This window comes from Archocentrus centrarchus, unplaced genomic scaffold (genome assembly GCF_007364275.1).
Source record: "Archocentrus centrarchus isolate MPI-CPG fArcCen1 unplaced genomic scaffold, fArcCen1 scaffold_87_ctg1, whole genome shotgun sequence".
Lineage (NCBI taxonomy): Eukaryota > Metazoa > Chordata > Actinopteri > Cichliformes > Cichlidae > Archocentrus > Archocentrus centrarchus.
In genome coordinates this window covers 199,667-226,686 of record NW_022060297.1, presented here as the reverse complement: position 1 = coordinate 226,686, position 27,020 = coordinate 199,667, and the positions used below count along the sequence as shown (strand labels likewise).

The window sequence follows — 27,020 nt, the reverse complement described above, 5'->3', positions numbered from 1 at the left end:
TCTTAGCTGTATAATGGTATATCCCAATTTCTTATTTTTATACGCGTTTTCACACTTGCATATTTCAGATTGTTTAATGTTAGACAAAGATAACCTGAGTAAATACAAAATGCAGTTTGAACTGATGACTTCATTTATTAAGGGAAAAAGTTATCCAAACCTACGTATGTGTAACGTAATTGCTCCCACGATCTAAAGAACCAGAAGAAGAACCAAAAAGGCTTGTTTCAAATTTGCCAAAAAACACATCTTGATGATGATCCCCGAGACACTGGGGAAATATTCTGTGGACTAACTTGTAGGAATGAAAATTGATAAGGTTTTATTGATACCAATGCCATTAATGGATCTCCTTATTGATCTGGTTCTTTATTGATTCCCTTATTGACATGGTTTCGTATCAGGAAACACGTATGCCTACGCAGGTTGTCACTGTCAATATAACTACTCTTTTTATTGAAAGTCCCAAAAAAGACTGAAAAAAGAACTGAAAATTTTAGCAGAGTGTAGATGTGAGAAAACCAAAGATTTTACCAAAGATTTTTGGTAACTGTATGGCTTTGAGTCATTTACCCTGTACAATGTGTATGACATGAACATAGTGCATACATTATGTTAAAAAAAATAAAAATTATAGCAATTTCAGCAAATTAAGAAGTTGTGTTTAAATCTATGTTCAATAAAACACACAGCTGAGAATTTCTAGCTGCTCTGTGGTGTCCTAGCAATAAAGCTTGATAGAAAAAATGTAGACATAGCAATGACAATCAACAAAATCACATATTAGATTTTCATGTCAGGGTAGCAAAGGGTTTGGAACAACAATTTGTGCAAGTAAAAACATTGTGTTTGTGTTTGTGAGTGGCTGTAGAATCAAATCTCGTGTTCTGTCACAGGAGTTGGACTTTGAGGCCATTTCCAGGCACATCAGGCAGGGCAGCTCAGCTGTCAGGGCTCCAGAGCCATGTTCTCAATGCCAACCTTCCATCTTTGAGGCTATAGAGAAAAACATCAACATGAGCCAAGTTCAAACCTCATAGTTCTTTCAACTGAGTTTACAATGCTCCTACAAATAATCAGTTAAAAGGTAAATTTTCTCTGAAGACAGTCTCACAAACAGAAATCTCCTGGAAAAAATTGCCCTTCTCCTACTGGGCTCCAGAAAAATTGAAAAAACATTAAACCAAATTTAATTATATGATGCATGCAAATAATTTATTATTAACTTGTACTTGGTCAGTTTGTTTTTTATTCTTTGTTTATATGTACAAATTGATGAGTTTTAGCTGTTTTTAAAAGACACCAAATCGACAGCTCTCAAGTACAAAGAGAGATAGTTCCAGAGTTGGGGAGACAAAAGCTTTGTCTCTTTTAGCTTTCAGCCTTTTATGATGTAAAGTCAGTAGGCTCTGATCGTATGACCTCAGAGATATGATGGGGATGTACAGATCTAAGAGTTCGCTGATGTAAGCTGGTACTTGTCCACGAAGAGCTCTAAAAGCCAGAACCCGAATCTTAAACTGGACTCTGAATTTAATGGGGAGCCAATGCAGCTGAATCAGCAACGGTGTGACATGGGAATACTAAGGAGACTCAATCAGAAGCTTGGCAGCAGCATCCTGGACAACCTGGAGATGCTCCAAGGAGTTTTTGCTAAGACAAGTAAACAATTGGCTACAATAAACCAAATGTGAGGAAATAAATGCATGGATAACAATCTCAAGTTCAGAACTTGACACTATGGAACTTAACTTAGCAATATTCCTTAAATGGTAAAAACAAGAGTGAACCAGAGATTTGACATGGGCATCTAGAGTGAAAGCAGAGTCAAAGGTTACCCCAAGGCTCATAATGGAAGATTTAGCACGTTTGGCAAGGGGACCAAGAGCTTCCATTATCCTGGGCACAAATCTATCAGGGGCACAAACAAGGACTTCAGTTTCTTTTCTTCATTAAGTTGGAGAAAGTTATCAGCAATCCAACTTTTGATAGAATCTAAGCACATAATAATAATGTAAGCACATAATCAGCAGCTGTAACTTAGAAACATGTTCAGGCTTCAAAGAGATAAATAACTGAATGTCATTGACATAGCAGTAATAGGATATGCCCTGACTGGGTATAGCTTATCACTTGTGTTGATTTGAACCAGGACCTTTTTGCTGTGAGGCAACAGTGCTAACCACTACACCACAGTGCTGCCCTGTCTGTCAAAATGTGGGAATTTTTTCTCATACTGGAACGATCAGTCAAATGATCGTTGGATTTCAACCCAAAGAAGACAGTGTGACGAATCACCTAATTACAAGTGTGCTGTTACTTTATGTTCCCCCTAATATATTTAATTCAGTTTTACTTATATAGCGCCAAATCACAACAAACAGTCGCCTCAAGGAGCTTTATATTGTGGGTAAAGACCCTACAATAATACAGAGAAAACCCAACAGTCAGAACGACCCCCTATGAGCAGCACTTGGTGACAGCAGGAAGGAAAAACTCCCTTTAACAGGAAGAAACCTCCATCAGAACCAGGCTCAGGGAGGGGGGGGGTCATCTGCTGTGAGGGGCGAATATACACATGTATGCACCTACAGTCAGGTACTTAAGTATTTATACAAGGACAGACTTTGCCATTTTTCCTCTGTACACCAACACAGTGGATTTAATATAAAACAATCAAGATTGTGTGTGTGTGTGTGTGTGTGTGTGTGTGTGTGTGTGTACCTTCTCATCAGTGCAGCAACTGCAGCAGCAACAGTGAACGAGGACCAGGATGGCAAACAGAAGAATCATACCTGGCACATCACAGCAGTGAGTGGGTTAAAAAAAATAAATAAAAAAGCATGTATGTTCAGGGGGGAAACCCAACATCTGCAGTCAGACCAGCACACCACAGATTCACTAAACCTTCATGGATGTTTAGCAAACAATTAAACAGTCAATTTGCCAGGAATCAAAATCAAAAGTGACAGTATCAGACAGCTCAGTGTGAAGAGAAGTAAATCAAATCAATATTTGGTGTTATAGTGGCTAGAGATATCTTCAGCCTGTTATTGATTATTTTAGACATTAACTCTTTTCTCATAATTTGAAAACATTTGAACTCAAGTTCTCATTTGCAATAAGCAATAATAATTCTTCTATCATGCATTTTCTGTTCCCAGTTCACAGGGGCAGTTCTCCAGCAGCACTGGACAGACACACACACACACACACACACACACACACACACACACACACACACACACACACACGTTCAGCATTTTCTCACCAACAAAGATGAAGAAGACTGCACAAGAAGCGATATCCCAGTCAGACTGAAAGAACTGCTTGGCCTGCAATCTCGAAATAACATCACTGAAAACATCCTTCTGGATGTCTCTCTGCTCCATTGCTTAGTTGGGTCTCTGAAACAAACAGAGGATAGCATGCTACACTTCAGCTTCTATCTTTATACACACTGAGACAGATTATTAGTCAACATAGCTGGTAGATTTAAAAATAAAAAATTAAAAAAATGAAATTCAATCTGAAATCACTATTTTTGAGGGACTGGGGAAAGAGTACATAAAAATCTACTTCTCCAGGCTTTTTCCTTTGGACTGCTTTCTCACATTTTCAGTCCTCATACCTGACCATTTTCAGGGGAATTTTTTTTTGCCACTTAAAAATGACCTCTGAATCAAAGGCATCTAATTCAAGGAATGAACCAGTATTGTGTGTACAATGACAGACAACTTAGCAAAGAACCTATTTTAAATAGTATGTTTATGCACTTTGTCACTAGCAGCCTGTTACAAAAACAGGTCATTTTGTTCCCATTCCTTGAAATCGATCAAAAATGCCAAAGTGACGGGAAAGGGATAGTCTACATATTTGAGGTGTTATAATTACACATAACTACTTTTTACTGAAGAAATAGTCCCCACAACTCCCTCCTCACAAATTCTAAATAAATGTCGACTCTGACCTCCTGCATCGTTTATTCCACTATCCCCCGAAATCCAGTTTGTTTGGTAAGAAAGTGGTTGTTGCGATAAAACATTTGTCTTTGTGTTTGGTGTCACCCACCGCTAAAATACCGAAGACTACAGTGACTAATATCAGTAAGCATTTCATTTTAAGTTTACTTGTAACTAGGCAACATCTTAAAAACATACAACACGTCATAATAACACAAGTCATCCGTGCAGTTTTTAGAGTGATACAAAATAACAGTTTCATGTACAATGAACCAGACCGTATTCGTTGCAGATTCTGTGGTAATGTTCAGCAGGTGAGTATCATGTGCTTACCTGTAAATGAAGCCGCCTGTTGTTTTCTTTTCTTTCCGGGAACGAAGTCCTGTGTACACGGGTGCACTGATTGGACCCTACCTGCCCACAACGGTATTTAAAACACAGAGGTCTTTATTGTTTGTAGAGCTCTGTATGAAAGATAATTACTGCCCGGGGGGAAAAATGAAATAGTAGTTAGTCAAAGCTTTCAATTATTATCATAAAATCTGTCCTTACCAACCCAAAGTTATGAAATAATAAATCAAATTTACCCATTATAAAGCAGCTGATCATTTTAAATGTCACACAGTAGTGAAACTGGTTACACTGGCTGCATACCTCTATATCTGATTTTAGATAAATAATTTATCTAAAATTAAATAAATATCAGATTTTATATGTTTGTATGCGTGTGCGCTTATATTATTATTATTATTATTATTATTATTATTATTATTATTATTATTTAATGTAGCATCATGCCCATAAAAACAACACACGCAGTTATTTTCCATTCGGAAATTATTCGTTTGGCTCAGGATTGCTTGTGAACGCCATCCAGCCAACACGGAAACGTACGGTCTGACGGACATTTTTAGTGACCAATGAACACATCGTGTTCCGCAGCTGTCACATTTTTTTGCTTACGTGGAGACAGGAAGTATCTTCCGGGTTGTTTTCCGGGTTGGAGTTCTTTGCTGCTGTTTTGGAAGTACCATGGCCCAGGACGCGGTTCTGTCTCTCCGGGTCTCGGAGATCAAGGACCCAGCTGTTCTCTTTGAGCGCTACAATACGGAGGAGATCCGTCGGATAGAACGCAAAGTCCGTGGGGAGATCGAGCAGAAAAAGGAGGAGCTGAGGCAGATGGTGGGCGAGCGGTACCGGGACTTGATCGACGCCGCGGACACAATCGGAGAGATGAGACAGTGTTCGGGGAGCGTCGTCCAGTCCATTCAGGACATGCAGCAATACTGCCACCGGCTGAAACAAGCCAAAGCCAGCACGAGCAGCGCCAAAGTGGAGGTGAACCTCTTAGCAGACAGCACCTGTATGCACACGCGTCAGAGCCACATCATCAATACATAACTTGATCTGAACCCTCTAAACGACTCATCCAAAATGAGGCAGTTCCTGGTTGGATGGTTGTGCAAATGTACAAACTGGCAGCCGGTCAGTGAATGTCCTGGGAGGCAGTGCAGAAACAAACCCGAATCTTTAATCTGAAATGGGGGGGGGCGTGTTTACCTCTTAGGTGGAGATCTCATTTATTAAAAAAAAACCAAACACACCTAAACTGCAGGTGCACCAGTTTTAGTTTGAGTTTCACTCCTGCTGTTTCCAGTCAGCCGAAGCACCAGGATTCCCTTTTACTTATTTAGGAATGAACCTGTCATTTGGCCTTGTAATTGCTGAATTAATGTTTTTGATACTACCACTTCTCTTTATTACAAGCTCACAGGCACATGCATAATTCATTGTGTTTACTGCAGATTGTGAAAACCAAAATAGGGTATCCATTCACTTGAACACTAAGATTCAAAGTGAAGTTCCATAAATATTGGCTTATTCGAATGATTGCTGTCAAATGCATGCAAGAGAGAAAGAGGCTGTTAGGTTAGCTTCATTGATTAATACCAACAGAGAAAGTGGCGCAGTGATCAGTATATGAATTCAGTTATCCCATAGTTTCAAGGAGAAAAGTAAAACAGACACACATTCAGCTCTAACTGTATTATCTAGGTTTTTTTACTTTAAACAGAAAATGTTATTGCAACATCAAGTGGCCTGATTCTCACTCCAACCCACAGCATCAGCAGCAGTCTGTATAAACTGGGTGGGCAACGAACTTTGACAAGGAGGCAATTGCCTTAAGTCACTTTGCCATTTAAAAAAAACCCACTATGTATATTTATAACGATACATGCACAGTACAGTCAGAGAAATGTAGCCACAATTCTAAAAGTGCAAAAATGCCTGCCTTAGATTGCAGAGGCAAAGCAGGAGATAAACAGGAGAAACATTTATTTAGGTGCAAACGTGGATCAGTCACACACTAGACTGTGAGCGCTGAATATCCTCAACACATTTCTGTTTGTTTTATATAATAATTAAACTGAGGTGTGTCTGCAACAACTTATCAGTGATATGAGTGTTTAGGTTTTTCATTACCAAATTGTGTACATTTGTGTAACTTATATTTGAAATGTATTAGTAGGGCCTGGACCCCCCCAAAACCTGTCCATAACACCGCTGACACTGGTAGTCCCACCTGCATCCTGCGCAGCCAGGACTATTTATACCATTCAAAAGAAAAGAAAGCGCATCCATTACTTACAGACACCCTGTATCAACCTATATCTTAACAATTCTCATGTTAAATAGGTTTGTTTCTGTATTCCCACTGACACCTCTGGTATAAATATCTCATAAAGAGCAGGAGAAAGGTATGCCGGGTTAGTGTAACCAAAACCTGTAAAGCATCGTGCCCATGCTACAGGATATGACATCCACACCAGGATAGGTCACAAATAAAGTTAAGGAAAGCATCTTCATGGTTCAGAGGCTGCTCAGCGGAGGGTGACGTGTTTCCTCAGATTTAAAAAGGTATTAATCAATGAAAATTAAAATGACTGTTGCAATTGGTCAGAATTAGCCTGTGAAAACTTAATAAATGTTTGCTTTTTTTAGAGAAGGAAAAGCCTCATGAATGTTAACGCAGAGAGAAAATAGTATTTGCTGAAACATATTGTTTTTATAGTCACAGCTTGCTTTGTATGGGGATTTCTCTAAAATATATGTAGCTCATAATTATTGATAGTCTGGTAGAATAAGTAGCTTTGCTGGGATTTTGCAGGGCTTGTCTGTGTCATTGTTTGACAGAATAGCATTATCAGGATGTGGTGATGACCGCATTGGCCAGCAGATGCCACTGTGGAGGTGGGTTTCAGATGGTTTAGAAACCTCTGCAATTCTGGCACAAATGCTGTGAATGTTTCAGTGTTTCACAAAGCCTCGCTTTGCCCGTCGCTAATTATCAACGTTAATAACAGTACTGAGATGTAATGTGTCTCTATTCTGTTGTAGAGCCAAGCACAGTGGCAGGTGAAGTTCTACACCATGGCCTCCCAGATCAGGCTCCTTCTGGAGATCCCAGAGCAGATCTGGAGTGCCATGGAGGCATCCCAGTACCTCCAAGCCACCCAGCTTTACCTGATGTGCTGCCATCTGCACAATCTGCTGCAGCTGGAGGCTACTACAGCGGGCCTCTACAGCTCCATCCTGGCCCGCTTTCCCATCCTGATCCGGCAGGTTGCCACCACTGGACACTTCAGGTAGTGGAAAGTTTAAAGTAGAAACTCCATGCCTCAGAACTGAAATAATGAGTAAAGTGGGTCAATTTGTAGAAGACCCAACTGGGAACATGAGGATGAAACATAACCACAGCTGAGGAAGCAGTGTGTCTTCTTGCAGGTCAACCATTCTGCTGAATAGCAGGTCTCTTCTGCAGGGCCGGGCAATGTCAGACCAAGCCATCGCTGAAGCCTTAGTATCCATCATGCTGCTTGAAGACAGCTCTCCACGCCAGGCCCTGGCTGACTTCTTGTTGGCCCGGAAATCATCCATACATCAGCTGCTGAACCAACTGCAGCACGGTATTCTACATCTGTAACACTGCCAGCTCATATTGTGCTATAACAAATGTTTTATCTGATAAAGAAAATGACTCTTACTGCAAAGCAATCAGAAAGTACTGTGTTTGCAGTTTTATTAGTTTGTAAATATCAGAATAAAGCAATAGAAAAGTATACCAGTTCATAAATGTATGTTTTTCTCCAGGTTCTGGTATCAAGTCCCAGGTGTGCAGCCTGGTGGAGCTTCTGGTCACCACCCTGTTTCAGGCCTACGCTCTCTTCTACCTGCCCCCAGAGGGCAGCCTCAGGTCGGGGGATGAAGCTTTGAGCTGTGGCATGCTCTTCCTTGTTCTGGAGAACGTCACCTCTGCCACTCCTGCAGGTAAAAGGCTGAGAAAGTGTTGTTGATGAAGTGCTTAATTGAATAGAATAAAGCACTGTATGAATGTATGGGTAAATGTAGCTTGCAGTCTAAAGTGCTTTGAGTGCTCAGTCAGACTAAAAGAGCACCGTATAAATGCCTGTCCATGCAGTGGTCTGAATGTACTCAGATCTTCAGTGTGTCCATGTTTCCTCAGTGAGCAGGTACTTTTCCTCAGCTGCAGAGAGCAGGGCCAGCGATATCAGTTTAATTAATTACTTTTAAAATTGTGTCTGCAGGCTGTTAGAGCATGCTCGCTAAAGACCATCTCAGGCCAAGCATGCTTACTTTCTTTGGCATCATAGAAGCCATCATTAAGCAGTTAATGATATCAATTTTTAAGCAGCTTTTTCTCCACCAATCCCATCTCTCTCCTCAGGTAAAGACAGACAGGTGTTGCAGGAAGAGGCGAGTACAGGTAGCTGGTTCAGGTATCTGCCTGCTTCCATCTCAGAGTTTCAACCTGCCCTTCGTACCCTCGCTCAGCCAATCCAGAGGGAGCAGCTGCAGGACACTCTTCAGCAGTGGATTGATACGTAAGGGCACTGAACATGTGTCGTTTCCTTTGTTAGTTTCGCATTTTGTTTGTTATTTGTTATAAAAACGTGGAAATAGTAGTGTGTAGCATTAAGTTGCCAGCAGGAATTCCCAACGTCGCCCAGTGTTGCTCAGTTCATCAGCGGTCCAGCGTCTCCACACACTGCAGTCCCAACGCACTACTGTGTAAAGTGCCAGTATGTGACCCGCTTGCCACTGGGACACAAACTTCAATACAAGAGCAGTAAATTTAAGTCAGAGTAATTTATCTTCTATTAATTAATCATTTATCTTGCGGTAGTCTACACAGAACCATATAAACACATCTTTCTTCACAACCAGAACTATGGGGCTACACCATGCCCTGTGAGACTCTTTTATTACTCCCATCTCCAGCATAGCACCCTATTCTTTCTCAGTGATTCGCCTTTTGTGTTCAGGAATTGACCGTGACACCTGAGGGAGTCTCAGTGTAGTGCTGTATGAGCGTGGGGGAGAAGACATCTGCAAATCGCTGTTGCAGTGCAGCAGCATCTGCTCCTTGGGCCGGTCTGAGTTGGTTGTCACAAAGGACTGAGGCAGGAATGGTTGAATTTGATACCTCAGGCCTCAAATGATCTGTCGTTCACCAAGCTCACCTGCACACCTGTGGTGTGCTGTGGCTCCACCCCTGTCAGAATGCACCACCATCAACATTGCCCACACCCTGGAAAATCTGGAGAGCAAGAGCAGCTAATCGTGTCAGTGTTCACTCATTTGCCATAGGAGAGGTTAATAATTGCTCATTTATATTCTATTCAAGTGTACACGAAACAAGCAGCTTAATCGACTTTATTTACACCTCTAAAATTTCACAGAGCAATATTAAGAGCTCCAATATTAGAGATATATCAGACCATACGCCTGTCCATATATTTTTTTAAAATTTAATCTACTTTCACTGTTTCTGGAGTTGTCATTCTGTCCAGGAGTTTTGGATTATGATTGTTCAGGAGTCTAAGGTTTAAGTGGGTACAAAGACTCGTCTAGGTTTAGAAGATGAACTGCTGGGAGATTTTTGTCCTTTCATTTTGCTGCATTGTGCTCTGAGATGCGTCTTTGTCTTGTGGATCACTGATTAAGTTCCCACTCTTAATCAAGGTGTGAGAAGTATCATTCCTTTTGAAGCCTTTTTACACTTAAGGTTAATAAAAATATGATACGTGTCCATGTGTTTCCAAAGAGCTAATGCTAATGTGCTAACAGAGCACCACAAAGGTTACAGTGTCAAAGTGTCTCTTGCTGTCTTTGTTTCTCAGCTGTAAGGAGGACATCTGCCATGGTGTTGATAGCCTTTTGGTCTATGTGAAGAACCTGAAAGGGCTAGCAGCCATCAGAGATGCTGTGTGGGACCTGCTGTCAGCAGACTCCATCAGTCAGCACTGGAACACCGTGTGTCGGCGGCTGCTGGAGCGCCCCCTTACTATCTGGGATGACTTCTTGCAGCAGCTTTTCCTCAAGCGGCTGCAGGTTGTTGCTCTTCTATCTTCAGGCAGCTTTTAGGGGCTGTCTTCATGCTATATTGACATCAGCCTGCACATAGAAAAAAATGTACTTATTGTAGTATTCTGTTGTTTCCTTCTACCCATTCTTCAAGGTCATCACCAAAGAAGAGACTGAAGCCATCTCAGTGTGCTCTGTCCAGCTCCTTACCTCAGCTGTGAGGGATTTGGAGGGCCAGAGCATCCATTCTTCTTCAGGTTCCTACACTAGCTCCTGCCATGGGGCCCAGTATGAGGTCGATATTGCGTCCTTCTTGTGGTCAGAGTCTCCGGGAGACCTGCTGAGTGATGCAGGTTGGTTCACTGTGAACCAGCGGGGGCAGCAGCAGCAGAGGAGTGGCCTGGCCATGAAGACTCAGGCCCTCACACCTTGTGTTCAGAACTTATGCGCTTCCATTGATGCAAAGCTGAAAGCCAGGTTGGATGACCTCCAGCACTACCTTCCCTCCCAGGACGCAGGTAGGTCCAACAAACCAATGTCTGCAGCATTGAGATAAAGTACTTTTCAGTGTCTAACAACATTTACTAGGTCAAATTCAGCTTTGAGGTCAATACTGCTGTGTGCAGATAACATCTCTCCCTGATCCACTGTGTACAAAGACACGAATAAAGAATAAAATAGAAATATATAAAAATGTGGGGGACACGTATTGATATAAAAATATGAAGTATATAAGAATTATTAAATGACTATAATGGGAGCGAGTGATATGTTGGTGAGAAGGGAAGTAGATGTTGTGTGTGCCGGAGATTTTACTGTACGTGGCCCCATGCATTAGTCCCTGCGGTGAAGTTGTTTTGTAACCTTGGCATAAAAACGTCCCTAAAGCATAATGTTTCACACCTCCAGGCTTAACTGTGGGGATGGTGTACTTTGGGCCATACTCAGCAGTTCTCTTCCTCCAAATATGGCAGCTTAAGATGATGCCAAAGAGCTTGATGTTTCTGTGGGGGGGGTATCCCCCCCTTGCCAAAATCATGAGAGGGCTAAATCCTCCACACACACACACACACACACACCCCCCTTCTGTATGAAACCCTTTAACCAGCAGTAACCAAGTTCATATATTTATTTACAAATCGTAATATTGTTCATAAAGAAACTTGCAGGAACATATTAGTTTCTGGTAGGTACTTAGATCTATTATTATTAGTAGTAAAATTAAATGGTAAATGGACTAGTTCTTATATAGCGCTTTTCTACTCAGTATGAGCACTCAAAGCGCTTACACAACCTGTTTGCATTCACCCATGCACTCCCATTCATACAAGCACTTCCATGTTTGCTAAGCTAAGTGCTTTTAATTACCTAACATTCACACGCATTCATACTCCGACAGAACGGTCGGAGAGCAACTTGGGGTTAAGTATCTTGCCCAAGGATACATTGGCATGTAGCCCGGAGTAGCCAGGAATTGAACCGCTGACCTTCCGATCAGTAGGTGACCTGCTCTACCTACTGAGCTACAGCCACCCCTTACTCAAAGACTCAAAGTGCTTCAGACAACATGCCTCATTCACCCATTCATACAAACACTTCTGCAGCTAAGTGCTTCCTGTCTACATCCACACTCTGCTTGGGGTTCAGTATCTTGCCCGAGGATGCTCTACCTCCTGAGCTACAGCCACTGATCAAATGCTCTGATCAGATTAAGATTATCAGCTTTTTACAGTTGTGGAAGAAGTGTCCTGTTCTAGATCCTATACTTATATAAATGTAGTCATACAACAGTATATGTGTGTTCTGTAAAAATAAAAAAGTATAAATGTTCTCCATTAAAATATAAACTCTACATAATTATTGAGTCATTGAAGTGTTACAACACAGCTGGAGCTTATTCATTGTAGCTAAATCAAACTATAATTTAATAGTTGATTTAAATTTTATATTAATCTAATTCTGCTAAACAGGATTGTGTTCAAAGTAAAATATTTGCCTTTGTATCTTTTTATGAATAAATCAGAAATCACTATGAAAGAGTTTCTGTCCTCAAGAAAATAACTTGTTTGGACAGCAGTTTAACTATAGTTATTATTTCTACTGTGCACGGATTTATCACTGGCTTCACTTTGGTATTGGAAAGATATGAAGTATTCATACAGTCGTGGTATGTGCAGCTTTTTCTTGGCAGATTTATTTATTATATGTTGAGAAAGACCTGTGAAAAATTTCAGGCTTTTATCATTATATATGATTACATATGATATATGAAGCTAAAATTTCATACCAATCATATGAGTCCAAATTTTAAACCACCTCCAATTTTCAGGCAAATCAGAGGTGGCTGAGCAGAAAATGTTCTAAAAATGTGATGATTTGAGGAGGAATCTCTGACAGGGGTCCAGTGGCACAATTTTTTTTGTAATTTTGCATCTGTGCACCACCATAACACAATGATGGTCTCCTTCACTTGCATCAACATCTCTTTGGACCTCACTGAGAGATACAGCAAACTGCCAAATACAATTTCATCAACTCCAGGTCTTTAATCTGTTTAATTTGTCATGGGATACCAAGGGAACATACATCACCTGGCCATGAAACCGCTTATCAGTCTTTTAACTGAGGGATATAAATAGCTGTAATTTGTTAAAGCTCTTAAATTAAAGTTGAAAGTCTGCACTTCGTTCACATCTTGATGGTTTTATTTTACTATCATCCAAAAATGTACTAACCTAACTTTAAGTATGTGTTTTAAATGAGAAGGGTTTATACTCTTAGGATAAATATACAAATGGTCATTATTGGACAGACTACCATTAAAATGTTTTTAAAATGCTGACATTTATTAATGTATCATGCTGTGCTTGGCAGGATCTGAATCCATTTTGGCCACTGTGCCATCCTCTGGACCTGCTGACGGCCCATCGGCATCCTCATTTAATCGCTTCACAGACTCCTCGGCCGTGGAGGAGGCATTACGTGAAGGCTGTCTGGCCTGCGTTCGCCACATCCTGTCCTCGATCCGTTCCGAATTGGCTGCAGTGTTGCCAGACTCCAGGCCCACCTGCCTCAGTTCAGTTCTCTTCATGGCCAGGTTGTGCCAGTCTATTGGTGAACTGTGCCCCAGCTTGAAGCATTGCATTCTGGGAAAACAGAATGGATTTGAAATCACGGCCAAAGGGTCCTCCAGGCAGGGCAAGAAGTTGAGCAAAGCCAGGGCTGCCGCAGAGGTCAGCCCATCCCAGGCCAAGTGGGCAGCACTGAAGGAGGAGCTTCTTGGCTGCAGTATGGAGGCCTACCGCATCTGGAGCTCCACTCTTTCTAAGGTCAGGCACCATCGCAATGTAAAATCTGATTTGCTGTATGCAGTATAATGTCTGTTTTGGGTGAGGTTTGTAGAAATTGATAGCAGAGACAAAGCCAGATAGCATGATGTAGTGAGCATAGAAGTTTGAACTTTTCACACAGTATTTACAGAAAAAAATGATCTTAATAGCTTTTGGAGCACTTAACTGCAAGCGTTTGTGCAATATTTCAGTCAGTAAATGTCGCAACATTCAGCAGATGCAGTGCTTTAGTGTTTATGAACTTGGCTCAAATATCTGGCTTTGGGTGCTTTCAGCTGCATCCGTGATCTTCATTTTAGCAAATAAAGCTGGCTTAGGTATCATGTGACTTCAGAAGAGAACTCAGAACCTGAGCAAAGATGTATATTAACAGTGAATCGAGCTATTGAGAACATAGTCAAAAGGAGAATAAATATTGGACTCATATCTGGCAGACTCAGAGTCTACGCTTAATGAATGATGTTACTTAACTGCCTAGTTCTGAAAACTTGTGACTGCTTGCTATATGTTAGCTTTAAGAATTTTATAGGATGTTTTATAGGAGCTACAAATCTGCAATTGTAACTTCTTGCTGGACGTATTTGAAGATATGCTTATCTCCTGTATGTTGCAGGGGCTGTTGGACAAGTTTGGCACAGTGCTTCATGCAGAGTCAGTTGGCACCCTTCTAACAACAGCAACTAACTGGGAGGATTTGGAAATCCAAGAAGAGACTGAGTCTGGAAGCAGTGTTATGTCCAAAATCCGTCTCCCAGTACAGGTCAGGTGGACGTCTAAACACAGACAGCGAGAACAGAGTCCGAACTCCATTCTGTGGTCTGATGGCAAGCTTTTTTTTTTTGTTTGTCTTCTGTAGCCAACATGGTTTGTGCAGTCCCTGCTGTTCCAGCTGTGTGTGGAGATAAACAGGGTGGGAGGCCACGCCCTGCCCCAGCCCACCCTGCAGGAGCTTCTGCAGACCTGTCTTACTCAGGCCCTACATCATTACCACAACCTCACACAACAGGCCCACAGCAGGGTAACTGACCTACTGTTTAACTGCCATTCTCTGCCATTCCCGCATTCCAGCTGTAATGCATTAAAAACATATTAAGGCTGAATTTTTTTCCCCAGGATTTTAAAGCCATTGATTTTCCATTTCTGTATTCTGGAAAAATCTTTAGGATAATCTTCATGATGTTTGCAGACGAGCAGAGCATTTTTCAGTGGCATTTGCAGATGAGAAAGGAATAGGGGAATAAAAGGGAGAAGTGAAGGGTAGGCCTTGCAGCCGGAAGGTTGCAGGTTCAAGCCCCTGTCCCTGCGCTGCGTTGTGTCCTTGGGCAAGACACTTAAACCCCATTGCCTAGCGGTAGCGCCGGTCTCTGGCTGCATGACCGCAGATGCTCGTCTCTGGATGAGTGACCTGGAACCATCATTTCATTGTGTGCCTTGTGCACACAGTGACAATGAGCTGAATCTAATCTAATGTAATCTAAGAGGAAGCATTAAGGAAGAACAAATCATAACAGAAGGTGGTAAAATATTAAAAAAGAACGATTTGTATAGCACTGTTTAAATGACAGATCAGTTATATTAGCAGGAATCTCAACTTTTTATCTGATTTAGTGCTCAGTTCAGATAAAGTAATTATAGTGGGTCAAAGATTCTTGAAAGAGTAGTTGTAAAACAGCTAACTGATCATCTGCAGAGGAACGGTTTATTTGAAGAGTTTCAGTCAGGTTTCAGAATTCATCACAGTACAGAAACAGCATTAGTGAAGATTACCAATGATCTTCTTACAGCCTCTGACAGTGGACTCATCTCTGTTCCTGTCCTGTTGGACCTCAGTGCAGCTTTGATACTGTTGACCATAACATTTTATTACAGAGATTAGAGCTTGCTATAGGTATTAAAGGTACTGCACTGCAGTGGTTTGAGTCATAGACTCCAATTTGTTCATGTAAATGGGGAGTCTTCTTCACACACTAAGGTTAATTATGGAGTTCCACAGGGTTCTGTGCTAGGACCAATTCTATTTACATTATACATGCTTCCCTTAGGCAGTATTATTAGAAAGCACTGCATACATTTTCATTGTTATGCAGATGATACTCAGCTTTATCTATCAATGAAGCCAGATGACACACATCAATTAGTTAAACTGCAGGAATGTCTTAAAGATATTAAGGCCTGGATGACCTCTAATTTCCTGCTTTTAAATTCAGATCAAACTGAAGTTCTTGTTCTCGGCCCCACAAATCTTAGAAACATGGTGTCTAACCAGATACTTACTCTGGATGGCATTACTTTGGCCTCCAGTAACACTGTGAGAAATCTTGGAGTCATTTTTGACCAGGATATGTCCTTCAATGCACATATTAAACAAATATGTAGGACCGCTTTTTTGCATTTGTGCAATATTTCTAAAATTAGAAACATCCTTTCTCAGAGTGATGCTGAAAAGCTAATTCATGCACTTATTACTTCTAGGCTGGACTATTGTAATTCATTATTATCAGGCTGTCCTAAAAGCTCCCTGAAAAGCCTTCAGCTGATCCAAAATGCTGCAGCTAGAGTACTGACAGGGACTAGAAAGAGAGAGCAGATTTCTCCCATATTGGCTTCTCTTCATTGGCTCCCTGTTAAATCTAGAATAGAATTTAAGGTCTTGAATAATCAGGCAACATCTTATCCTAAAGACATCATAGTACCATATCACCCCAACAGAGCACTTCGCTCTCAGACTGCTGGCTTACTTGTGGTTCCTAGGATACTTAAGAGTAGAATGGGAGGCAGAGCCTTCAGCTTTCAGGCCCCTCTTCTGTGGAACCAGCTCCCAGCTTGGATTCAGGAGACAGACACCCTCTCTATTTTTAAGATTAGGCTTAAAACTTTCCTTTATGATAAAGCTTATAGTTAGGGCTGGATCAGGTGACCCTGAACCATCCCTTAGTTCATTCACCTCTTTTTACTCTGTTTATCCTCCACTCTGCATTTAATCATTAGTTATTATTAATCTCTGTCTCTCCCCCCTCAGCAGATGACCCCCCCTCCCTGAGCCTGGTTCTGATGGAGGTTTCTTCCTGTTAAAGGGAGTTTTTCCTTCCCACTGTCACCAAGTGCTGCTCATAGGGGGTCGTTTTGACTGTTGGGTTTTCTCTGTAATTATTGTACTTTACAATATAAAGCGCCTTGAGGCGACTGTTTGTTGTGATTTGGTGCTAAGGCTGTTTCGGTGTTCTGAAGGAAATCAGATTGGAATTTGTCAAATATATTGTCCCTCAGCCAGTCGAAGGAGCTGATGAGCTGTGTATATAAATAGAGTTATAATTATCTAGTTGTATCTAAGGAGGTTTTTAAATGTAGGAGAGATGCTGACCGTCTTGATTTAGTCAAGTATGCAATCAGATGATCGATTGATGGGGTGAAGAAGGCAGAACCTCTTCAAGGAATCTGGGAGAAATAATATCAGTTGGTGAAGAAGTGTAGATATGACAGAATGTTGGACACACTCACCCATTCAAATTGGGGATATCGGTCATAGAAATTGGATTCAGCTGAGACAACTGGATTGGATGAGAAACTTGGACATATTTATAGGATCCAGGCTTGAAGTGTGACCTGATATCACCGAGCTTGCCAACAAAGAACTTTTTAAATTCCTGAGGAAACAACAAATGAGCACAGGAAAAAATGTGAGGCTCACAGGAAGCAGTATGAATTTCATCTTTGTTTTGTTCTGTCTCCCTTCTCCTGCAGGACTGTGAATTTCCTATGACTCAGAGCAGAGCCTTGCAGTTGCTGTTTGACTTTCGTTACCTCAGCACCACACTGGGCAGCAGACTGGAGGAAGGCAAGAGCTCCCGACCTCATCAAGACCCAAGGTTTCAGTCCACATCCACATGTGTTTGTGCTGAGTTAGCATACCACACCAGGAAGGCTGGAAAATTAATTCTTGCGATCTGAATGTCCTGTAGTGCAGCACACATCAGAGGTGTTCACAGGTTCATGTTATGACTTTTTGACCTGGTAAATGGTAGATTGACTGATTCTTATATACTTTTCTACTCTACATGTGCACTCAAAGCTATTTATACAACATGCCTCATTCATACCCATTCATACAATCACTTTTTCCTACTACTCATATCTAACATTCACATTCTGACAAACATGGAGAGCAACTTGGGGTTCAGCATCTTGAGCCATGCAGACTGAAGCAGCCAAGGATCACCTCTGATAACCTCTGAGCTATTGCAGGACATGGTGCCATCATTAGTGTTGGGGGTCATTACTCAAAAAAGTAATGTATTACAGATTATTGATTTTTTTTTGTTGTTGTTTTGAAGTAACGTGTTAGTGTAATCACATTCTTCTTCCTAAATGCAATTATCAAACCACAGTTTATGGTCACTTGCATAAGTATCATTACCTGAGTGCACCTGTGCACAACAATTGCCTGTCCTGAATTCATGTGGGAGACAAACAAAAAAATGCAGAGCAGTGTACAACTTTTGAGGGGTGGACATATCCATGTAATAACATTTGAATTTGAAGGGCAAGAATGTGACAGAAACATGAAAACTGTACCCTGGTCAGAAACAATAGTCCACTGCTGAGGATGTGCCCCCCCCCCATTGTCACCAACATGCTAATGCAAATCTAGTAGAGAAATACCAGCAGACTCAGGAATATGGTGCTCTGGTTTGCTCCCACAGTCTAAAATGTGTTTTAGGGTGAGAGAGTGCATTGAAAAAAGTCTAATATGAATGTATTAGTAATGTTTGTATTTTGAAGATGTTATAGAAGTGTCAGTCCTCATATATTGATAATGAAGTGTGAAAAAAGTGTGAACATTGTGCTGTGTCTTCCAGATTCCATGAAATCTGTGATTGGCTGGAGAGCTTCATTGACCCCTTTGACCTCGATGTGTTTACACCTCACCTGAATGCCAACCTCAACCGACTGGCTCAAAGGACCTCGGTACTTCCAGGCACATATATAGGAGACAAAGAAAAAACATGCTGTCTGTGACTTTCCTTTCAGTCAGGTCACTCGGTACAACACATTGTATATAACATGGGATATATATACACACACCACAAAGAGCAGCCACTGAGCCAGAGTCAGACTGCAAGCAGTCAGATGCACGGTGCTGAAGGCGCTGTCACATCCAAACTGTAGAACGGAGCAAACGTGACGACTGCATAGCTGCAGCACATGCAGCGGTCACACATTAGACCTTTGAATCAGGCAGTTAAAACATTTTCTGCTGTGCACGAGAGACAGAGAGCCCCCCCAGTCCAGGGAGAGACACGGTTTAGACAAAACTCTGGGTTACTGAAGTATAGATAAGTGCACCTGCTTCTTTTTGTGTTCTTTGCTTCTCTGATGCAAACAAAGTGGGCAAAATCTCAAGACCTCAAATGCCATACCACACATTAGGGCTGGGTGATGTGATCTCGATATTTTTACAACATAGGATATATATCTCAATATTTTTTTCTTCCCAAAAGGTACAAACAAAAAGGCACTTTGACTCAAAGCTACATGTCCTGAATGTCACACAGACACTTTTATTCAGCTGTAGATGTACATGAGAAATTGCTCAAAAATCAACTTTTGATATATTTAAATAATAATGCTTCTCAATTAAATTCACGCTTTTTCCCTCCATAACTACAGACTCACAGCTGTGCTATTAAAATGTAAACAGAAAAGATCCAGAGCAAAAATAGCAAAAGGCTGAGTGATTCTTTACAAGGCCAGTAAAACTACAAAGTAAAACATTTAATGTATCACAGAATCAGGGTAAATACACATGCATGTGGGGACTCAGGAGACAGGCCTGTGTGTGTGTGTGTGTGTGTGTGTGCTCTCTCTGAGCCGTGTTCCTGTCTAACCAAAACATTTTTATACTGTCAGCCTCCTCTTATCTATAACATAAACAATCTCTGGGTGCTATGAGTTATCCTTCATCACTCAGTCTCATCCAAGCTGGTTTTCATGACTCAGATTCCTCAGCTGTGCAGTCATGAAGAACATCATCTTCCTGATGTTTTAATTGTGCGTCCTTGTGGCTGGTCCTCAAGATAAGATGTACTGGAACAGAGAAGTTAGTCTAGAACTTTCTGATCTGTTGCTCTCTGTCTAATGTATTATTTAATTGTTTATTATTTGGTTGATCTACTATTTATTAATTAATTTACTGGAGTTTACCTTAAAACATTTGTCCTTTATTCACTGAGTAAAAACAGTGTACTCCTGTACATCTAGTACACTGCACACAGACTACTTCTCATTGTGTCAAAGTGTCATTTTGTCAGTGTTGTCCCATGAAAAGATATACTTAAATATCATGTGAGGGGTGTACTCACCTTTGTGATACACTGTGTCACTTGTTTGCACTGGTCTGTTTGACCATCAGACTTTGGATTTGCATTTTTTACCAGATGCATTTGTTATCATATGTTACATGGGATCATTTATATTCACATAAGTTTGTGTTGGAGGAACCTTTATTTGTGCACTTAAGTGACAAATATGAACATTTATTGTTGTCACATAGGGAAACATTTATATATCTCAAAATGGGGTTAAAACCCTAAGCAACAAAGGAGCATTTGTCTTCTTGGCAGACTGTGTCAGAAGTGCAGTGGCTGAACAGGAAATCAATGATGGGCAGCAGTCCCACAGCTAGGAGGACTACGTCTGTTTCCTCATAAGTTTCAGGTCCTGACAAAGATATGAAAGTTGGTAATTTCTCCAAACTGACTGGCATGGAGTTTCACTGAGAGTCAAGTGACCAAAGAAAGCATGAATAGATGCTGCTCGCTGAGACACGGAGAAGGCCAACCACAGATACCTCTGCACCGCCACTGTACCTCTGCTCAGGGAGAGTGCTGCACAGTGCTACAGGCAGAGACTGTATGCTGTAGTGACCTGGCACCAGTGGCCATCTGGGAGTATCAATAATCCAAGTACTATTAGGAACATTGAGTGATATATCAAAAGCATAATGATAAAGCTCAGCACAGGTGGTGCCCGCCTCAGCCTTTAATACTGGGTCCCTTGAGAGAGGAAAGGCTCATGCTGTGAGGGTTGAGTGCCAAAGTTCCTCACAGGATTCAGACTCGGTTAATGCTCTCTTGCTGTGGGAAATTCCCACCCAGACAAACAAGGCATCCAAGTGAGGGTGGGGCCTCACACGTCATCACAGGTCACTTTCCTTAAAGGATGGAGTAGAGGTGTCCTTTAGCCGAGCCACGTATGCCTATGTTCCATTAATACCTACTCTACTCGGTTTTGTTAGTCTTCCATTACAATTGAGTGCAGCCTCAGCCCAGTCCACACAGACACTCTGTCTAGCTTCCTCTGTCATCAGCCACCAAGGACAAAACCGTCTGTGTTGGTTAGTGTGTAACCATTTCTCATGTTGCCAGATTTGAAGAAGTCACTCTCATGACTCATCTCGTGACATCACTGTCTGGCCAATCAATGGCATGCTTTCTGTTGCCGTCACATTTTTGGCTCGACTTAGCTTTGGAACTACAGCTGAGTAGGTTCTAAAAACATACTTGGTACCAGGTACTGCCACCTAATGGAAAACCCTCAAGTCAGGCTGAGTGACTAATGGAAAAGCTGCTTTAGTGTCATGATATCCCATGATATAATTGTTGTACAAAGACATGTGATCTGTTTAGATATAACAGCAAACAGTAATGCTGCCATATTTCCTTCTTTTCCTTCTTATTTCCTTCTTTTTGTTTCAGGTCCTGCTGGGGCTGCTGACAGGCTCAGAGAAACAGTTTGCCTTGCGGAGTAGCAGTGTGAACTCCCAGGATCCTTACAACATACTGCCACTAGCCAGCAGCCAGATCAGGTCAGAACTCAGCATTAGCTCATAGCAGCTGCTAAATTAAAAAGAGAAAGTAATGAAATCGATGAAAATATATCATCAAATTTTAAAGTGAGAATATTTAATCAATAATGTAAAAGACTAACACAACATAAGCCTTTTTTAGTGAACTGCAGAATCACTGGACTCCAGATTAATGGAACAGTTTCACCCCTGAAATGAAAAAATATCCCATAATAAGTAACATGAGCATTAACAAGTCATAAAGGTATCTTCAGCTAAAACAAGAACACCTGTGCACAGCTCAAAACAGAAGCTCTGCTTGGTTAGCACCATGTGACAATTTCATTTAATATTTCTCCTGTTTTTTGGGGGTTTTTTATATTCTTTACTTTTATTTTGAGGCAGCAAAAAAAAGGGAAACAAGTTACTGAAATAAAGCAGTAATAATATTTGCTGTCAATTTGTTTTTACAGATTATATCCAAACTTTGAACAATTAGAGAGAAAAGTTTTTGCTTTTAAGAGCATTTGAGAAAGCTAATAAAAAAAATCCAAATCTTTGTGAGATGACTGTTTCAACATTACATTTTAAGAAATGCAATAATGTTCGAATTGTGATTGGAGAAAAAAACTAAAATGAGCTGCAGACAGAAACAGGAAAGACTTCAGCACCAAAAACTGTCTCCTTTATCTTTAGATGCTGCATTTTCATCTGCCGATGTCTCTTTATATAGAGGCACTATTAACCTTTGTGTATTAATTTCAACGTGGAGCAAGTTTGAAGTCGGCTTTGTGTCCCATGTCTTTGCATTCTATTCTGGGAAGGGCTTTAAAAACTCCAGGGCATCATATTTACATAGTACACAGTGGAGAGCACTGTAAATATCAAATAAAGCCTCCCAGGAAGGTGGGAGGAGAGAGTGGAAGACACACGGTAAACAGGCCGGGACACGAACCTGCACCATCCGCACCTCCATGTGGCAAACATGGTCGCCTGCTCAACCACTGAGCCGCCCCGGTGCCCAAAAGTGCAATACTTTCAAGGTTCAATATAATCAATAGTTGATGGCAGTGGGCCTATTGATTGGCCAGCTGCTCCTGTGACTGTTTCCACCAGTCATGTTTTTTCTTGCTGTCGGTAACCTGTTTTCATATTGAAGGAACTGAGATTGCTGTAATAAAGAGGCTGTTTTGGTCTGGAAGGTGGTGCTGCTGGGCTTAAAAATGTGAGCAAGTATGCCAAGATTCAGCCTAATCAGCTTCTTTTTTACTCTGCAAAAAAGTTAACACAGCAGCAGTGAGGATGATGCTGTTGTAGGTTATGATGAAATCCTCTGACATTCAGACAGTGGGCTGCGAAGAAGGAGCACCTCAACCAAGACAGTGAACACAGGTGGCAAAAGCAGCGCTCGTATGAGCACGATCAATATCAAAACGTTTGTGAGTAAAAAGTTAGTCCTCTTCAACACAGATGTGAAGAAAAGCATGTTTTGAGCTGCTATGTTGGTTTTCACACAGGGACAAGTTTACGATGCTTTATTTAACTTCTAGCTTAGTTAGCCTTGGTTCCCCCACCAGCAGAAAAATGTGATGTTGTACACTGACTTACCACAGCTGACCACACTGAAAATATTCAAGTAAGAGGAGCTGAAATAGATCGTATTTGTGTACCTTCCAGGTTCGGGTTGCTTCCCCTGAGCATCTCTAATGTGCAGAAATCCAAGGCAGCCTCCAGGAGCTCTGAAGCTCCTCAGCAGCTGGTGAGTGAACTCTGAGGCTGAGCTGTTGTTTCAGTTTTTGTCATTATCTGGCAGCCACAGTTATGAATTTATTTCTGTGTTTCACAGTTTTGTTTTGGGGTTTTTTTGTTTGTTTTGTTTTGTTTTTGTTTTCCACACAATGTAAATGTCTTCTGTTACACCCTCTGCCTTCCCAGCATTTCTGAGTGCAAGAAACCCAGGCAAGTTCATCAGTGTTGTGCTCATCCCCAACATTAAAACCACTTGCAGAATGTTGTCACCTTTGTGTTGGGTGTTCTGTAGTGGTGGTAGTTGTTAAGTGACAATGCTACATTGTAACTTCTTTACTTCCCATGCAGTGGCTTTAATATTGCAGCTGATGGGTTTATTTGTGTGTGCTTTGGTTGTATTGTTAGTGCCTTGATTTTACCTTTGCTGTGTGTGTGTGTGTGTGTGTGTGTGTGTGTGTGTGTGTGTGTGTGTGTGTGTGTGTGTGTTTATGACTAATTCTTTTAAGTGAAGGAATAAATTTGTGGATTTTCAGCAACCTGTAACACTCTACAGTTTATGTAGGCTTAAAATTCAAGCACTACATATAAAAAAAAAAACAGTCATCTCAAGGTGCTTTATACGTAAAGAGCCTACATTAGAGAATAGAACAGAGAAAACCCAACAGTCAAAAGGAAAAACTCCCTTTAACAGGAAGAAACCTCCATCAGAACCAGGCTCAGGGAGGGGCAGTCATCTGCTGTGAGGGGAGAGAGACAGAGATTAATAATAACTAATGATTAAATGCAGAGTGGGGTATAAACAGGGTAAAAAGAGGTGAATGAAAAGAAATACTCAGTGTATCATGGGAACCCATCAGCAGCCGCAGGAGGCATCGTAGGGGTCGGGTGCAATGTGTGTCGGGCAGTAGACAAGGGCGGATGCCCTGGCGGACCGATCCCCAGCTACTGAGACTGGCTGTTGGGACATGGAATGTCACCTCTCTGGTGGGAAAGGAACCTGAGCTAGTTTGTTGAGAGATGCCGACTAGATATGGTCGGCATCACCTCAATGCACGGCCTGGGTCTGGAACCAGTCTCTTGGAGAGGGGCTGGACTCTGTTCCAGTCTGGAGTTGCCCTCGGTGGGAGGCGTTGAGCTGAGGTGGGTATTCGAAAGGGTTGCTTCCTTGCCCCTTCAGGCTGAGAAACAGGTCCTGATTGTTTGTGGTTATGCACCAAATGACCCTTCACCCACCCTTCTTGGAGTCGCTGGGTGGGGTGCTCGAGGGTGTTTCTAATAGTACTTGGATTACTGATACTCCCAGATGGCCACTGGTGCCAGGTCACTACAGCTTACAGTCTCTGCCTGTACCACTGTGCAGCACTCTATCCTGTGACTCCATCGTCCCTGTTGGGAGACTTCAACGCTCATGTGGGCAATGACAGTGAGACCTGGAAGGGTGTGATTGGGAGGAACGGCCTACCTGATCTGAACCCTAATGGTGTTTTGTTATTGGACTTCTGTGCAAACCACAGTTTGTCCATAACGAACACCATGTTCAAACAAAAGGATGTCTGTAAGTGCATGTGGCACCAGGACACCCTAGGTCACAAGTTGATGATCAATTTTGTAATCATGGCGTCAGATCTGTGGCCGTATATTCTGGGCATTCCAGTGAAGAGAAGACCTGAGCTGTCAACTGATCAGCACCTGGTGGTGAGTTGGATCAGGTGGTGGGGGAGGATGCTGGACAGACCCGGTGCACCTAAGCATATTGCGATGGTGCGCTGGGAACACCTGGCAGAGGCCCCAGTCCGTGAGATCTTCAACTCCGACCTCCGGCAGAACTTCGACAGCATTCCAAGGGACACTGAGGACATTGAGTCCGAGTGGACCGTGTTCCACACCTCCATTGTTGAGGCTGCTGCTCAGAGCTGTGGCTGCAAGGTGGTTGCTGCCTGTCGTGGTGGTAAACCTTTTAAATCTTTTGGTGGTCTACTTGTCTAGATTATGTTCAGTGATTTGGGTCAAAATGAGATCGAACACCTTGGAGGAGTTCATCCAAATATGAGGCCTGAAAATGGCAAAAATGACACCTTAAATTCAGCATGGCTGACTTCCTATTGGGTTTTGGGTATAGCTCCAAGAGACTTTTTTGCACATCTCAGAATGTTACATGAGCCTGCTCATTTTTAGATATGTAGATAAAACGTAGCTTTGGGACTGATTCTTTGAAAAATTCTAGGTGGTGCTGTGGAGCCATTTTGCTGTATTCAGTTAAAACAGCAATCAAGTCTGAAAGCTTACATCCTGACCAAGGTGTGTGCCAAATTTCATGAGTTTTTGAGCTTCCCAAGCCCCACATCAAGGACTACTTGTTTCATGGCAATTTGGGTTGCCACAAGGATGCGCCATTAAACCAAAACTCACAATTTTTACACTGAATCCTCATCAAGGTCTGATGTTTATTCAGACCACTTTTGAGGTGGATTGGATTAAAGTTGGAGGATTAGTACGTCAAAGTATGACACATGATCTTTCCAGGTCCCACTACATGGCACTCTAAATTTTACGGACTATATGCATATCAATGTGTTCAGGGCGGGAGCCTTATCAAACCACTGAAGTTTGGTGCAGACTGAGCAATGTGGCTTTGAGTTACAGCCATTTTTTTTTCTTCATAGTGAAACCTCAAAATTTGCCATGCCACCAGAGTCGCGCCCTTTGGCAAAAACTCAGTTTTGAAAACAATGTAACATCTACTTCTTAAGGCTTTCCTGGCAAAATTTGAGATGGTTCTGCTCAACCACCTTGGAGCTGTACCTAAAAGTGTAAAACATGACATTCCCTACTACCACTAGATGGCGCTGCAACTGTCATTAAATATTTTGTTATAGATGTGTTCAGGCGCAGACCCTTAGCCTACTGAAGAGGTTTGGTCCAGATTGGATAACATACGTGTGAATGATCCCACTACATTATGGAGCCACTTTTGTGCACGTGTCTCTGATCCTTCTTTTTTCTTATCTCATTCCCCTCACCCCTCCAACCAGTCATGGCAGATAGAGCCTGATTCTGCTTCCTGTTAAAAGGAAGCTCTGGTGCCAAGTGTTTGCTAATAGGGGATCATTACATTGCTAGGGTTTTCTCTCCAGTACTGTAAGACCATACCTGATAATCTAAAGTGCCTCGAGATGGCTGCTGTTGACTATTGCTGCTATGCAAATAAAAATGAATTGAAATTGAATGGTCCTGTATCAGAACTAGATGTAACCGGCTCAGTGGATTTAGGCTACATGTTCTTATCATTTAACAATCAAGATGCCCTCTGACCATGACGTGTTTCTCCTTCCTCCACCAGATTCCTCAGGCCTTCACAGCCGGCAGTGATGACAGCTTCCGACCAGGCAGCCTTTTCAGGCAGCTTGCTGATCAGGATGAAGACGTAGCAGCTTCTTCTTTATTCAAGCTTAATTGGCTCTCTGGCATGGCCAAATAACTCTTTATTGCTGTTTGCTTTTTTTAAATTTACCTTTGTTAAAATAAGATGTACAGTAAATATTCCTTTTGTGCTTTGAGAAAATGCCTCTTGTGTCATTCATGCTTTTAAAAGTAAATACTGTCATTTATGTGTGCCAGTCTGCAAGTGCTGATTGCACTGGATTGATTGAGCAGTTAAGACTCATAGCATCAGGCTAATGATATTTTTACTTTTGATGCACACATACACAATTGTTCAAGCACTTGGTT

The 27,020-nt window shown here is 41.7% G+C and overlaps 2 protein-coding genes across 5 annotated transcripts; one reads left to right on the top strand and one right to left on the bottom strand.

The window, feature by feature from the left end:
* Positions 1-110: 110 nt before the first annotated feature.
* Positions 111-5,096, bottom strand: smim22 (small integral membrane protein 22). 4 transcript variants are annotated; one of them, XM_030725970.1, is made up of 5 exons: positions 4,926-5,096; positions 4,296-4,444; positions 3,272-3,407; positions 2,725-2,795; positions 111-996 (listed from the first exon to the last, which is right to left on the bottom strand). In XM_030725970.1, the coding sequence occupies exons 3-5, from the start codon at positions 3,390-3,392 to the stop codon at positions 949-951; spliced, it is 240 nt and encodes a 79-aa protein (XP_030581830.1). In that variant the 5' UTR covers positions 3,393-3,407; positions 4,296-4,444; positions 4,926-5,096; the 3' UTR covers positions 111-948. The 4 variants fall into 4 exon arrangements, with proteins under 4 accessions (XP_030581830.1, XP_030581831.1, XP_030581832.1 ...); XM_030725971.1 differs by having other exon boundaries at positions 4,296-4,376; XM_030725972.1 differs by having other exon boundaries at positions 4,296-4,372.
* On the top strand, positions 4,184-26,848 carry cog1 (component of oligomeric golgi complex 1). The gene is made up of 16 exons (XM_030725969.1): positions 4,184-4,276; positions 4,905-5,300; positions 7,362-7,609; positions 7,749-7,930; positions 8,115-8,291; positions 8,710-8,866; positions 10,166-10,376; positions 10,504-10,867; positions 13,224-13,678; positions 14,313-14,459; positions 14,556-14,717; positions 17,441-17,565; positions 18,556-18,664; positions 21,454-21,563; positions 23,220-23,301; positions 26,632-26,848. Exons 1-16 carry the CDS (start codon positions 4,223-4,225, stop codon positions 26,767-26,769), a joined length of 3,117 nt encoding a protein of 1,038 aa, XP_030581829.1. The 5' UTR covers positions 4,184-4,222; the 3' UTR covers positions 26,770-26,848.
* The last annotated feature ends 172 nt before the right edge of the window (positions 26,849-27,020 follow it).